Source organism: Emys orbicularis, chromosome 6, assembly GCF_028017835.1.
Source record: "Emys orbicularis isolate rEmyOrb1 chromosome 6, rEmyOrb1.hap1, whole genome shotgun sequence".
NCBI classification, from domain to species: domain Eukaryota; kingdom Metazoa; phylum Chordata; order Testudines; family Emydidae; genus Emys; species Emys orbicularis.
The window spans coordinates 5,389,301-5,403,439 of record NC_088688.1 but is presented as its reverse complement, the minus strand read 5'-3'; the positions used below and the strand labels follow the sequence as shown (position 1 = coordinate 5,403,439).

The following is a 14,139-nucleotide window of genomic DNA, read 5'->3' as shown; positions in this document are numbered from 1 at the left end:
CATACAGTCCTTTGGCCACTAACCAATCCCCATCTGGATCACTGTTTCCCTTTGCGCATTGCCTGTGTGCCTTGGTGAATGGTTAATTACTCATGTAATTTTGTTAATTCCATGCTTAATGAATTCACTTGAGGTTGCACTCCTGACCCTCTTGAATTTTAAATACTGTTTCTGTACTGTAACCTTCCTTAACACAATCTGCGGTGCATGTTTCTGAGCTTGAAGCATCTGTTTAAAATCCTGCCTGTCTTTCATTTAGAATGGTGCCTCTTAAAAGTCCCTAGTTCTGCCAAGTCACTAAAGAACCCTTGTAAAGGCAGTAAGGCCTTCTCTGTCAGTAAGCTTTCAAGAGCCTTTTTGACTACTGGAGGATTTTCCCTTCCCCAGGTGGTAGTGACTAGACACGCATGGAGCCAGCACTTTTTATTTAGGGCACACTTTAGGAATATGTTGAGAGTTCTGGATTCGAGCTGCTGACTTCCAATCATTAAATCAGCCTCATAGTTGCATAAGTGTTGGGGCAAGATCCTCTGCCCATGTACAGTCATATAGATCCAACTCTCAGCAGCTGTTAGGTTAAAATGTCATGGTGTAAGAATGAGACAATCAACCCTTCCCTCAGTGAAAGGCAGAGCCCTAATTATCAGCTGCGCACACACACGTAATGGCTTCCAAAGACTGTTGCTAGGAAGGACTGGATCTGTCGCTCAAGGTAGCCAACATTTAGTTAAACTGAAGTTTCAGAGACACTTGGCATTGACTCAGCTCTGTTTGCATTTACTTCAGTGGGAGCACAGCAGTGCTAAGCACTTCTGAAAATGCCGTCCGAAGTATAGCTGGATACAACTTTTAGTGGAACTTAAATGCTTTTGGAGAAACTTTAAGACGGTAGCACCGGAGGACACCACTTGATATGTCTGTCCCCCTCTTCTCCCCCCCCCTTTTTTTTAAGGACCCCTTTTTGGAAAGAGGAAGATTGATTGATTGATTAATGCAATGAAACTTTCTACCTGTAACTAGCTTATGCAAGTCACTAATATTGGACCTTAAAATACACTATCTTGTGTTGCTGGAGTTTTGGAAGAGTTTACTGGGACTGATAACAATTTGTAGCAACCCCACACTAGTGACTGGAGGAAAACAAACTTGTGTGTTAGCTTCACTTGCGTTACTTTTGACTCAACTGCTGGCTTCCTATGGAATGCACGTGCTGAAATGGCTTCATTGTCTCTGTGCCAGGGATGAGGTTTATGTTGGTTCTTGGAGATTGCTCTGCAAGTGTTTTGGAAGGGAAAGCTACGGCCGAACCTGTGATCACATTGCTGCTTTCTCTTCTCTACCTTGCAGGAAACAGGTTTTGGCTACCAAGGCTGAGGCGGAAAAGGATGGCGTGAAGGTCCCCACTACGCTGGCAGAGTACTGCATCAAAACTAAAGTGCCTTCCAATGACAACAGTTCAGATTTGCTTTATGACGACTTGTACGATGACGACATTGATGATGAAGACGAGGAGGAGGAAGATGCCGAGTGTTACGATGATGATGATTCTGGCAACGAAGAGTCGTGACCTGCTCCCTACATGCCCCTGTACTGCCCTGCCGACTCAGGCCAAAAGGGAGCAGTGGTAACCTAGCAACAGTCCAGCAAAAAATACACGGGGGAAATCAACAACAAACTCTTGTCTCCTGCTGTACGGATCTCTGTTTGCTCTTTTTTATGGACCTCTTAGAGAGAGAGAGAGACCCTTCACAGAATGTCTGAATTCTTGCATTCTTAACCCTTTCATCACTGTATTATGATTTCTTTTTTAAGAAAGAAACTCCCCCTCTCACTTCTCTACGAAACGTTCACAGTGAAACAGGTTTGGTCTGTGTTTAAATACTTTAATTAAACGCAGTCTTGCATCGAGATGTTTAATGTATTTAAAGCTGGAACGAACCCATTGAAGTTGGGTCCTTGGGAGTTCACAAGTGCTGCATTTACTGGGAAGAAAAAACAAACAAAACCACACAAAAAAGCAAATTGCCAAGGTTTAGCTGCTCCATTTACAATAATAGCGTGTGCACATTCGTGTAGCTTTGTGGTGGTGGTGGTTTTTTTTCCTTTTTTCAAGGCTTGGGGCAGAGAGTGTAAGCTACTGTGTGTTGAGCTTGATGGAATGTTCTACTGAAAGGTACAGTATTCTTTTTCAGCCTGTTTTAGTTAGGAAGTAGACAGCCCCTGGAGCCTTGTGCCCAGAGGGCAGAATCAGCTGCCTTTTTACCAAGTGTATGATATGAACCCTAAAATAAACACTTAACACTTCACATCTGTACAACTGAGCCCTGGGTTGCTATTTATTTTTCAGACTGGTTGGGGTTTAGAAATCACTATGCCGTTTGTTAGAATGCTGCTGAGATCTGCTGCTGGCTCCCCTTGTTGGGAGGGAATCGTGAAACTTAAATCCTCTCCTCCTTCAGAATGCAAAGTTGGCCACCTTAAAAGTGGTGGCAGGTTCAGTCAGCCAGTATTAGTCCTAGGAGCATGTGTTCAGTGTCTAGAATCTGCCGTTTTCAATAAGCTACTACACCTCTGGAGAGTCTAGTCTGTGCGTTAGTCGTAGATGCCAGTTGCTGTTCTCTGCACCCCAAATGCCTACTATTGACTTAGCATCTACCTTTGTTTATTTAAATGGGTAAGACTAGTTGTGAGTTGGCAAATGATGGGGCCCACCAAGACTTGCTGCTGTAGATTGTGGGCCTTGAGGCAGAATCCAAAATTCCCTTGCGCAACAATGCACTCAAAAGAACTAGAAATACCAGTCTGGCCTTCCCTATGCTTATCAGTGGACAGACTTTCTGAATTGACCGTCAAACCAAGACTGTCCTCATTACTGGAGAGGGAAAGGGGATCCTGGTGACACAGCTTTGTTGTGGTCACATAGCTCTCAAATACTAATGCCAGCTTGTTCATGGCTGAGGAGGTGTGTCAAAAAGGTGCATGGACCCAGATGGCTGAAGGGAGCTCTGCAAACCAGGATTAGAAATAGCTGCTGCTAGGCTTTCAGCCTGTTAACTGGGTGGTGTGCAAAATTCAGGCAGTTCAGCAACTCCAGAATCTCTTGCATGTGCTGGGGAGCTTTTGGCGGAAGATCCGACCTACCAGCCTCAAACTTTTTGAGCAGAATTTGATTGCTTAACCTGGTTGACATCACAAATCCATTATAAAGCACTGTTGTGATTTGGCTGCGGTGTGGCACCCTGAGTTGGCCTTTGGGACAACTTTTTGCCCACTGATTAGGACAGCATTTCAAGTATACTGAGCCTCTCATCGCTTCAAGAACCTACTCTAGTGGTGTGGAGTGACTCATGGTGCTGTTCTGGCTTCAGTGGGAGGTTTGTCTGTGTGGGGGGAGTAAGGACTGTTGTCAGGCCCTTACAGGCTCCTTTAATGACACTTTGGTTGCCCCCTTGTCCTCACGGTTTCCAGTGGCATGTCACCACCTTTCACTAACCCTGCCTCCTCAAAGTTGATTGGCTGGGGAAGCCTTCTAACTTGTTAATAAAGTGAAAGCTGGGAGTGCTGGATCTGTGAGCACAAGGGCTGTGACTTCCTGGTATCAGAATAGCGGATGTGTCCCCTGAGCTGGGAGCTGATTTTTTTTTTTTTTTTTAAATAAAAAGATCCTGAAGTAAGGTGCCAGCTGTTTGGAGTTGAAAGCAGTCCAGCCTCTTCTACAAGGAAAGAGCAGGAAAATTATGCCAGGGACTGGAAACGCAGGGTTCACTTCCAGCGGTTTTTAAAATGTTGGTTAAAGCCTTTTTTGATGATAGAAACAAGAGGAAAACGTGGCTGTTCCTTTCTGAAGGCTCCACTGTGTGATCCTATCAAGACATTCCAGGACATGGTATATGAGACATTAGCACCAGCTTGCTGGTGGGGAAACCCCCTCCCTGTGCCCCATGGCATGACCAGAAAAAGCACCCTGTTTTGCCTTATTGATTAAAGGCAGCCTCCTACATAAACTTGCATCCCTCCACCCATGTCCTCACACCAGATACAAGGACCTCAGTCTGCCTGCCTGCCTGGCATTCCCTTGGGCGCTAGTCAGTACCTCTCCTTAAGCAGTCAGATTGTTACTACTGAGTCACATGAGGCTTTGCCCACCATCCTCTCCAGGAATGAGGGACCTTTTCCCCGCAGCAGTTTTGGAGTGAGCAAATGCGGTTCCTGCATGAGGCGTGTAGTGCAGTTACCACTAATGCAAACAGTTTCAGCCAGAAACGTATACTTCCAGATTGAGCACCTGCAGTGTACTAGCTTCTTAAAAACCAATAGGAATGTATACAGTGCAATTAGATTGCAAGAACCAAGCGCATATCCCTTGAACTCATTCATGGGAATAGTTCTTAGGAGAATAACTATTCCCTCTGAGGCAGTCAGTGCTTTCTAGGGAAACCAACCTCACTTTTTTTTGGGGGGGGGGGGGTGAAGGGGATGGGTGTGACTTAAGATAGGGAAGCAAACAACCCAATCGATGCAACACCATTTGTGCTGATGACTTGGTTTGAAATGAGGATACTGCATCTTTCAGGATCTTTCCCTTGTACTTTGACCGTCTTCACTGTATACTCTCCAGTGATTTGTATTCTCAAGCTTGGTGTTGTAAGATGCGTTATCATGATTCTTCTGTTGCCCTTTATTTTATTTTTATTTTTTAAAAAACCTGTTCCAAGAGCTCCTACATTAGCCAGATTAACTTCTCTCCCCCTCCGTCCCCTGCAGTGTCATTGCTTGTTGACTTGCTGGTTTCCTTTTCAAGATACAAACAACCGAAGTATGACTATGAAACTATTTAAGAGATTATGAGGAAAAATGTTTACCTGACCTGTGTATTCTTTTCTTACCCCCCCCCCCCCCCCCCCGTCTCCTGTCCCAACCAATGTTGACGTTTACATTTATAATTCAAGTGCAGTTTTCAACCATTCTGAGACCAGCAGGGTGCACTAGATTTTCTTAGTAGTTTTCTTAGCTGAAAATCCTGGATGTTTCCTTTATTTTTTTTTTCCCCCTTCAATATAATTTACCAGAAAGGATTAACTGATGCATTTTGTGTTGTCTTCCCCTTCAATAGTTTATTTTGTCTTTTCTGCACATCTGTCTACTAATAAAATGTGAAATAAAAATATCCCTGTATTGTTACTTCCCTGTCAACCAGACCACTTTGTTGCATATGTTAAAAGCTCTGAATGCCAGCTCTTGGAAGGGGTGCTGAGGTTCTGTCTGTCCTTCAGAGCGGCAACACCCAGTGTTCAAGGGGTTGTATAAAAGATCTAGACCCTGCCCCCCAAATGCTAGGCTTTAGCATTAATGTTGGGGTGGGGAAAATCCATCCTGCCCCAAGCATGCTCTCAGGAAAGAGCAGAGCAGTATGGAGAAAGGGTCACTTAAGCCCGAGCTACAGCATGAAAAATATTGGTGAACTACTCTTAGCATAGCTGACAAACTCATAGAAATGTAGGGCTGGAAGGGACCTTGAAGTCATTTAGTCCTGCCTCAGTGGGGGGCTGGACTAAGTGAAAATGGTAAGTTTAACTTACAAAGAAGAGAGAGGACTTAATATTGTTATAAAATAAAGCTTAGTAATATAGGGGGTCCAGGTTTTTTCTTGGACTGGAATTAATCCAATGTCTCAATTGCCTAAATGTGTCTTGCTTTATACAGGGCCTGAGCACGTTCCTATTGAAGTAACAAACTTTGCTGCTGATTTCAGTGGGAGCAAAGCATGACCCCAGTGAAACCTGGCTTAAGTGGTCACAGCAGACCCTGATGGCTCTTTGCTTAGTGGAAATGGACTCGTAACAGCTACTGGAGTGACCTGTCCCCTGTCAGCCCTTAAGCCAAGACCTGGTTGAAGAAGGCTGGCCTCATGGACTGGTGTGTACTGGGTCAGCGAACCCTGACCGTTCTAAACATCAATCTCCCTATTCCCCTCCCCCATAAACGAGTATTTGCTGATGTTAGAATGAACAAATGCTACAATAGGCCTAAAACTAGATCAGGGCCAGTTTACACACTTCCCTCTAGTGCATATCCACTCACGATGACATGCAACTACTGCTAGAAGATAACTTACTGAACGGTGAATTGCCCTGAATGGTAGTACACTGTTTCAGCAAGCAGTTCTCCCACCATTGAGTGTGCCGCACCTCCGTGTACGTGGAGCTGTGCGAAGATGGTCCTGGCATGACTGCCTGAAAGGGCTGGCTACTCGAGCTGTACTGCATTGCCCTGGACACGTTGGATTGGTATCAAAGCTATGGAAGTACTTAACTATTTCCTATACTGCTATGTGTAATGCAGGGGACAGCTGGCAAAGGCAGGTATGAATTTGTATACTGGGAAAACCTCAACAACAAAAGGGGTGAGAATATCCAGTCTTCACTAACTGTGTAACACTACTCTCCTTTCATTTTTGTTACTCTAGTGTTGCCTAGCGCACCTCTATGGACCCCTTGATGCAAATATTCCCTATGCAGGGCCAGTGCCTGTCCAAACCCTTGTAAGAGGGTGGAAATGACCCCACAACAAACCTATCTTAAGTGGAATTTGCAACTAAAAGATACTTACCCTCTTAGTGTCTCTGCTTCATAAGCTTAAATTTCACACCTTTACAAATTCTTCTGGACCCTAATCTTATGGTGACAGGATAATTTGGTTTGATGTAATGGAAGATAAGGCCTTTCCTATAGCCTGCATCCCTTGGCCTACTTGGAAATGTTAATCCTAAATCCACTCAAGTTTCTGAATAGCTCTTACCTTGTCAGTAAAGTGCTAGAATGTGGGTAAATAAGCTCATTGTTGTATTTAGTGCTTGTCGTCTCACCTGGCTGAAGGCCCCTGAATAACCACTATTGAAATACACTTCCTGCCAACTGTACCTGTGGCACTGTTCAGTGGTGAAGTGCCAACTAGCCTGCTGCATGATTCGGGGGGGGGAAGCTGGCTGCCTGTGGACAGAGAGGGACAAGTCACTGCAAAGCACCTGGCCAGTCCCCCATCTGTGGGGGAGCACCACAGCTCTTAGGAGGGATATTAGACAATAGAGAAATCACTGAGTAGGCAGCCAGGGTGGTGCACAACAGCATTGATCCTGCCCCTCCAGGAAGGGGGCTTAGTTCTGCACTGGTTCAAGCTGTCACAGGGCCTATTACTCCTCGAGCTGGAGCGGACAAGAGTATCACAGGGGGACCAGGGCTGCAGCTGTGAAGAAAGTGCAGATCTCCAGCTCACAAGGAACTGAGAAAGGAAGCTGTGCAAGATATCAGTGCAGAACCGGTAAAGGATTGCAGCGGAGTGCAGGGCCAAACCCACCCTTCTCACCTCTATATTCTCCAGAGCTCAGGGGACTAGCCCAGTTAGGCCTCACCCTGTCCAAAGCCCAGCCGCAATGAAGTCGATGCTGCAAAGAGACGTAGAAGGGACAGTAACAAGGCAGCTCAGTGGCACAGGTGCTGCTAGTGCTTGTCAGCATTAATGTAGAGGAGTAATAAAAGGCAGCAGGTTCCAGCTCAGCTTTGAAGGTATGTCTACACAGCAATTCAACAGCCCTGTGAACCTGAGCTGGGCGCCATAGGCCAGCTGTGGGTTTTTACGTGCAGTGTCGACAACCCATGCTGCAGCCCAGCTCTAGGACCCAGCAACCATCTACACTGCAATTAAATAATCCCTTAGTTTCTCATGGTATGTCTACACTGCAATTGGACACTCAATCTATCTAGCAAGTAGTAGCTGAGGGTTATACAATGTGTGATGACTATCCACACTGCTGGCAAAGCTGGTCTCTGCAGCCCCAGAGCCAGCTAATCAATGAACGAGCCAGTCTTCATGCCAACTAGCTCTAAAATCTGAGCTGGAATTGCCAAGGAAGTAGATTAAAAGCACCTCATGCTTCTGAAAAGGGAAGGCTTGACCCTTCATGGTAGAAGCTGGTCAATGCATAGCCCCACTTCAGACATCTATTAAACCATATTGAGTCACCTAATTCCTGCTAGGTTGGGGGTAGACTCAAACTGTGTTCTTTCCAGCACCTGCCTACAGTTAGGTCAGCAAACAAATACCATCAGAGACACCTCTCCTCACTCATTGTGCCTAGGTTCCCACTCTTAAATGAGTCTGTGGTTGTACCAGTAATAGCCCTGGGAGAGCAGACCTGGTCTATCTCTGAGTAAGCTTACTGAAGCCATGCTTAGTAATGGGTGAAACTTACCCCCATCTAGAGGGCCTAGGGCTCACAAACCACCCAGTACATTGTAAATGGTGCTTAGAGCACAGGCTGGCCTGCTGGTGTGTGAATTTCCAACTGGGAGCAGAGTTGTTGTACACCTCCCACAGCGGCCTAAGAACCCCACTTAACTTTGGTCACATCATGAGAAAAAAAACATACTTCAAAATCTTGTTCAAAGAGAATATTGCATCTCTTGCTGTAACCCTCCTCCCCCAGCAAAAAAAAATAAATGGGATGTTCCTAGTGTTTTCCCTTCTCTGGGTACTCTATTAAAAGTCCAGAAAGACTTTCCTACCCCCAAGACCTATTTCTGCTTCATACTAGAAACAGATGCAGAAAAGCCTAAGTAAATAGGCCGCCTGAAGGAAAAGCGGTGTTCAGGCTTGAGTAGCCTTTGAAAAGTTTGGACCCCAAAATTGTTTAAAATATTCCCATTTTCCCTAAAGGAGAGTTATTACTTCTTCCTTAGCCTGCAGCACCTGGCAAGAAAACTGGCCCATTGCTTTCCCACAGGGAAGCATTAAAGGTGTCCTACAAAGGAACTTGATGTCTGGGTGGTTCTGTGCTGCCCTGAATTCCATCAGGAGCAGCTTGCACAGGGCAAAATGCTATTGCACTAAGTGGTCCTGTGCTCTAGCAGTACATAAATTGCAGTGCTGATCCAATTGAAGCCAGCATGAAAACCCCAAGCCAAAGTGTTATGGGGCCCTAGGGACTTCCTGACCCAGCTGTAAGCAAAACACACCCAATGGTGTTCATCAGTGGCTTTTAGCACACAGGCAAAGAAGGACCACCTCTGGGGATTTGCAGCTCAACCTTGACAGGACATTTGTGCTCACGAATGACACATTTGGGCTGACAGCCATTTTCTAAGATAACCTGCTGGCATTTTCAGTAGGTTAAGTCTTCTGTATTCATTGCTTTCTCTGGCCCTATTCAGTTTATGGCAAGCTTCTGTTTTAGTGGTCAGGCAAGTCTCTACTCTGCTGGCTGTAGTTCTGAGCTGAAGGCAACATTAAGATGTGCATTAGACTCCCACCCTAGGAGGGGAGAAAGAGGTCAGTACTGATCCCCACTGTGAAAGGAGCCACTCACCTTTCTGGTGACTTCACCTCTCCCTTCGTGTCCCTGGAACTTCAGCCACAACATCCTTTTTTCTGTCTTTAAAAGAGCATTGGAAGGCAGCTCCTCTCTACCCTGCCTTACCAATGTCGCTAGTGCATTCAAACCGGCTCGAGGTGCCAGAGTATCACTGCACCTGCTGGCGCCGGGGGCCACTTTCGCATTTGTCCCTCTGATGAAAGGAAGATTTATCCCTGGACACTGGCAGTTTTTTGTTTTTGTTTTTAAAGCCCAACAGCTGTATCAACGAAGCTACATTTCTGGGGGGAGTAGAATGTGGAGGAGAGGACCAGCCTGAAGGCCATCTACTGAAAAAGCAGGGAGGTAATATGATGAAGAAAGGATATGCTATTTCCAGTGCATGGGGCTGTAGGGTAACAGGCTCCAGGATGAGGCGCACAGATCTCACCATGCACCCCTCTGAACTCCCTTTACATCCACTAAGCTTAACTAGCAGGGAGCCAGCGAGCTGCTCAAGTCTAAACAGCCACCAGTCCCTTTGAAGGCACAGACACCCCTCACCCACGCTGATGGTCTCATCCCACTGTCTGCAGGAGAGGGAATGGGAAGGGGTTTAGAAAGCAACTGCTCCTTGAGTCTTTGTGAATGGAGACAGCAAACACCAGTTATACGCTCAGATCTTTATTAGGTGGAGTAAGGGCTAAAAAGAAATGAAACTTCTAAAACATTCACCGTACTGGTGCAGGACAGGAAGGACTAATAGCTTCCTCCATCAGTCTTTTTTTTTAAAAAAAAGTGGGGAGGGGTAATGAAGTTTCCATCCATTAGCTCTGGGTATCCTGGGCAGGGGCAGCTTGGGGCAAGAAGAGGTACAAGAGACAGCTTATACTTTTATTTAAGAAACCGCTACATAGTTTTGCCTCTAATGATGCAAAGGAGGTTCCAGGACACACTGACTGAGCCATCCAAAGTCTCTTGCTAGAGAAACAAAAAACCCTGTCAAATTTTTTTTATTTATTTAAAAATTGTGAAATAAAAAGATGATGCTGCAGCTCGTGGCCACGGTAACAAAACTGTCCACGAGAGTTAGTCTTCCACACCAGAGGCGGTGGGGGGAGGTAGGGGACAAAAGAAGGGAGAGGGCCCACAAAAAACAGTTAAAAAAAGTAACGGCTACATCTGAAAGGAAAAAATCAAACCAACAGGAGACAGAACCCTTGATTTGTCTTTTGGGCCAGGCCTTCCCATCTGCGTTAAATAAATGGGCTCCTTCAACAAAAATGGCACAGTTTGTCTTTTGACAGATTATAAAGCCCTTCGAGCTTAAAAAAAAAACAAAAACAAAGGAAGATGCCCTGGTGCAGAATGGAAGTGAATAATTAATTCTCCCTACAAAGAAAATAAAACAGGCTGCAAAGATGCAGAAACCACATTTAGGCTCTATTACATTTACAAATACATACATAAATATATTACATACAACAGCAACTCAAAGAGGGAGCGGGCGAGCGCCACAGAAGGATGGCTGGCTGCAGTTCTCCCTGCACAGACGTTTGGCTGAGCAGTTACTTTTTCTCCTAATAGTTCCAGGAATGGGCATCGGCTTTTTCTTCTTTCAGTCTCCCCCTGCCTCCCCCCCTTCCTTGTTTCGTTTTTAGTTTGTCCAGTATGGAGAAGTGCCATAGGCGGTTTTGGTAGCCTGAGACTTTTGCTGCATGGTGCTTGGCTGATTGCGCTGGCCAGATCCACCCTGGAAAGAAATGAAAAGGGAGCACATGTTCAGATCAGAAGCCACCGCGGCTGGATCCCTAATCCTGAAGCCTCAGGGAGCACACTGCATTTATTACCTTGCTGCAGTAAAAGACCTGCCTGCTCCATCCATCCTCTCAGCAGCCCTGGGGCTGCCTTTGAAAGTAGCAAGGTCTATGATAAAGCAGGGAAATGGTGTCCCTTGGCCCCACTCTGGAGGAAGAGTTGGGTATTCCAGCATCACGCTGCCCCAGGCCTCACCAAAATCCACAAACAGCCAAAGCGAATCCCACCGGGAACACATGGCAGAAGTGCTGAGTAAGCTCATTTCCACAAGGCTTGCCCCATCTGGAACAAGTCAGCCAGCCATCTCGCTGCCTCTTTTCAGCCAGAAAACATTCTTGCCTGCTGCAGCTGCAGCAAGGAGATGGCTGGGACCGCTCATCTGTTGCGTGGAAGAGATTCCTTGAAACTGCACACTGAGGGCATGGCCAGTACCCAGCTTTCTACAGGTCAAGAGAATCAAAGCATCTGGATGCTCTGAGAATCATTTTGCCACAACCTTTACAACAACCTGAACCCCAAAGGGAAGAGTCAACTCTGGATGACCGTCATTCTGGCTGTGTCACGTGATGTAACTGGCCTTGAGGCCATCCCATATCTGCTTGGAAAACACCAATCTCCACTAGCACTGGTCTTTAGCAGTCAGGAAGGACATGGGCCCAGAGCACAGGTTGTGGTGTCAAGTTCTCTTAGCACCTCAACATGCATTACGGGCAGACACTCAAGCCAAGATGCTGCAGCGTTTGTCCCCTGCTGCCAAGATACTGTCCTGCCTCCCAGAATGCAGACAACCCAGCCCCAATCTAGGTGACTTTCACCACAGAGCAACTAGCCATTTCCTCAGAAGAGGAACTCGACTCAGCCGAGCAGAACTAGAAGTAACCAAGCTGTCCACGACCTGAAACAAGTCAGCTGACTGAGCGTGGGTGGAACAGAGACCCCTCTCCCTCTCTGCCTCCTGACCACTCACAATAAAAGTTCTTTTTAAAAATCTTTGATGCAGTCAGCTTGAGACTTCCCCAACCAGCACCCGAGCGACCTCCTCTCTTGCTGATCATCTGTTAACCAAGATAACCTAGGAGGACAAATCTGAGGCCTAGGACACTTGGGGTCACTGTGGTGATGGTAGGGGGGGTGAAAGACTTATTAAAGCCTACCTAATCATTGATAGAGTAGTCTGTCAAAGGAACAGGGCTGCCTTCCCTCAGTGCCCTCTGGAAACACTCCAGTTCCATGAGTCTCTTAGGACAGAGGAACAAAACACATTCCCCACCCTAAAAAGAAAGGTGTACCCCAAACTCAAACAGGCCATGATTGGCCCATGATCCAGGAAAATCATCCAAGTGGCTGACCCCAATGCCAGCCAACTCTAGATCAAGAATGTGACCAGCTGCATGACCTGAACTAAGTCCATGATTTCTCTGGCTAATAAGCCACACTGGAGAAAACTACTTGGAAGAGGCATGTAAAAACAAGGAGAGTGAAGGAAAATGGTCAGAAGTTGGATGGGCAAAGGAGATCGCTCCAGGGACACCAGGGTGCACAGGCGTAAGACATCAGACACATCCAGGGACAGGGAAACAATTTGTTATGTTCAGACTCAAAGCAGAACTTTGCATATTTTTCGAGACATTAACAGAGATGAAGGGAAATGAACTGGCCAGAGAAACTGAATGCACAACCACGAGAGATACTAGGGAAGCTGGCGAGGGGGCTTATTTTGCTGCTAGCTGTATTTCTTTTATTGTCACAGGACAATTATGATGGTTGTAAACATCTCCGTGACCTGCCCAGGAAAGGAAAGTGGCAGTCTCTGCTGGCTGCTAGAGCTGCCTGCCTCTGCACTGAGATTGTGTGCACCAAGGGGGAAACCAAGGGGGGAGGGATAGCTCAGTGGTTTGAGCATCGGCCTGCTAACCCCAGGGTTGTGAGTTCAATCCTTGAAGGGGCCACTTGGGGATCTGAGGCAAAATCAGTACTTGGTCCTGCTAGTGAAGGCAGGGGGCTGGACTCGATGACCTTTCAAGGTCCCTTCCAGTTCTAGGAGATAGGATATCTCCATTAATTTATTTATTTATTTTATTTAAACTGCCACAAAGCCATGATAGCCTCTTGGGAACAGCATCTTCCCCACCCTACCCAAGGCTACATGGCAGTTTAGGCTGTATTACCTAGCGAGGTACTTTGCCAATGGGCAGAGCCAAAAGGAACAGGACAGACTACCTGTGATGGGTGGGATCAGTTTGGACACGCTCTCTGGCTGATGGTCATCTAGTTACTTTGAGCAGCAGCCTCAGAAAGGCACCAGGGATTGATAGACTCACCTGCCCATCTTGCTGAAGGTGGTGATGCAGCATCTGGGAATGAGGCTGCTGATGTGCAGGCAGGATATGCAGGAACGGGGCTGGAGCATAACCTGGGGCAGCACCAGGGTTCAGTGGCCCAGTGGATCCAAGAGCAGATGGCAGGCTGAAAGGAGGCGGTGTGCCAGCATGGAATCCCTGCTTGTCAAACGTCTGCATGGAGGCAACAGGGAAGCAGTTAGACACTTTCCTCAGCGCCCTTTGGGTGACCAAACAAGGGCAAGAGTTGCCTGAACAAAGAGAACTTTAACTCTTTACCAACCCAGATCCACTTTAGCTAGATATTTACAATCAGGTGTTCCCTTTCCTCTTAAAGGCACACTGCTGTGCTGCCTGGAGTGAATCGGCTGACTTGGCTATCAGTTGCCCATTGCGATTTCACTTTCTCTGACCTATTTGTTTGTCCTAAGACTGCAAGCTCCTCAGAGCAGAAGCCATTCTTAAGTGTTTAGAAAGTCCCTAGTACATTGTGGGTACGACCACAACCAAGCAGTAATTGCCCGCGACCCAAGATTAAATGATCCATTGACAGACACTAAATGACGCCTGTTGTTAACAGTAGAACATGGCCTCTTGGCTTCCCCATAGGCAGGAAATTCATGCACATTCAATACA

General features: G+C 46.5%; 2 protein-coding genes across 2 annotated transcripts in view; one reads left to right on the top strand and one right to left on the bottom strand.

The window, feature by feature from the left end:
- Positions 1-5,178, top strand: part of UBE2R2 (ubiquitin conjugating enzyme E2 R2) — a 93,169-nt gene extending 87,991 nt beyond the window's left edge. The window contains exon 5 of the mRNA XM_065405870.1: positions 1,348-5,178. Coding sequence (XP_065261942.1) covers positions 1,348-1,567 — 220 coding nt within the window. The 3' untranslated portion in view covers positions 1,568-5,178. The remainder of the gene's footprint in view (positions 1-1,347) is intronic.
- Positions 5,179-10,921: 5,743 nt separating this feature from the next.
- The window catches only part of UBAP2 (ubiquitin associated protein 2), a 134,666-nt gene continuing 131,448 nt past the window's right edge, over positions 10,922-14,139 (bottom strand). The window contains exons 28-29 of the mRNA XM_065407069.1: positions 13,486-13,677; positions 10,922-11,099 (exon numbers count right to left, since the gene is read on the bottom strand). Coding sequence (XP_065263141.1) covers positions 11,004-11,099; positions 13,486-13,677 — 288 coding nt within the window. The 3' untranslated portion in view covers positions 10,922-11,003. The remainder of the gene's footprint in view (positions 11,100-13,485; positions 13,678-14,139) is intronic.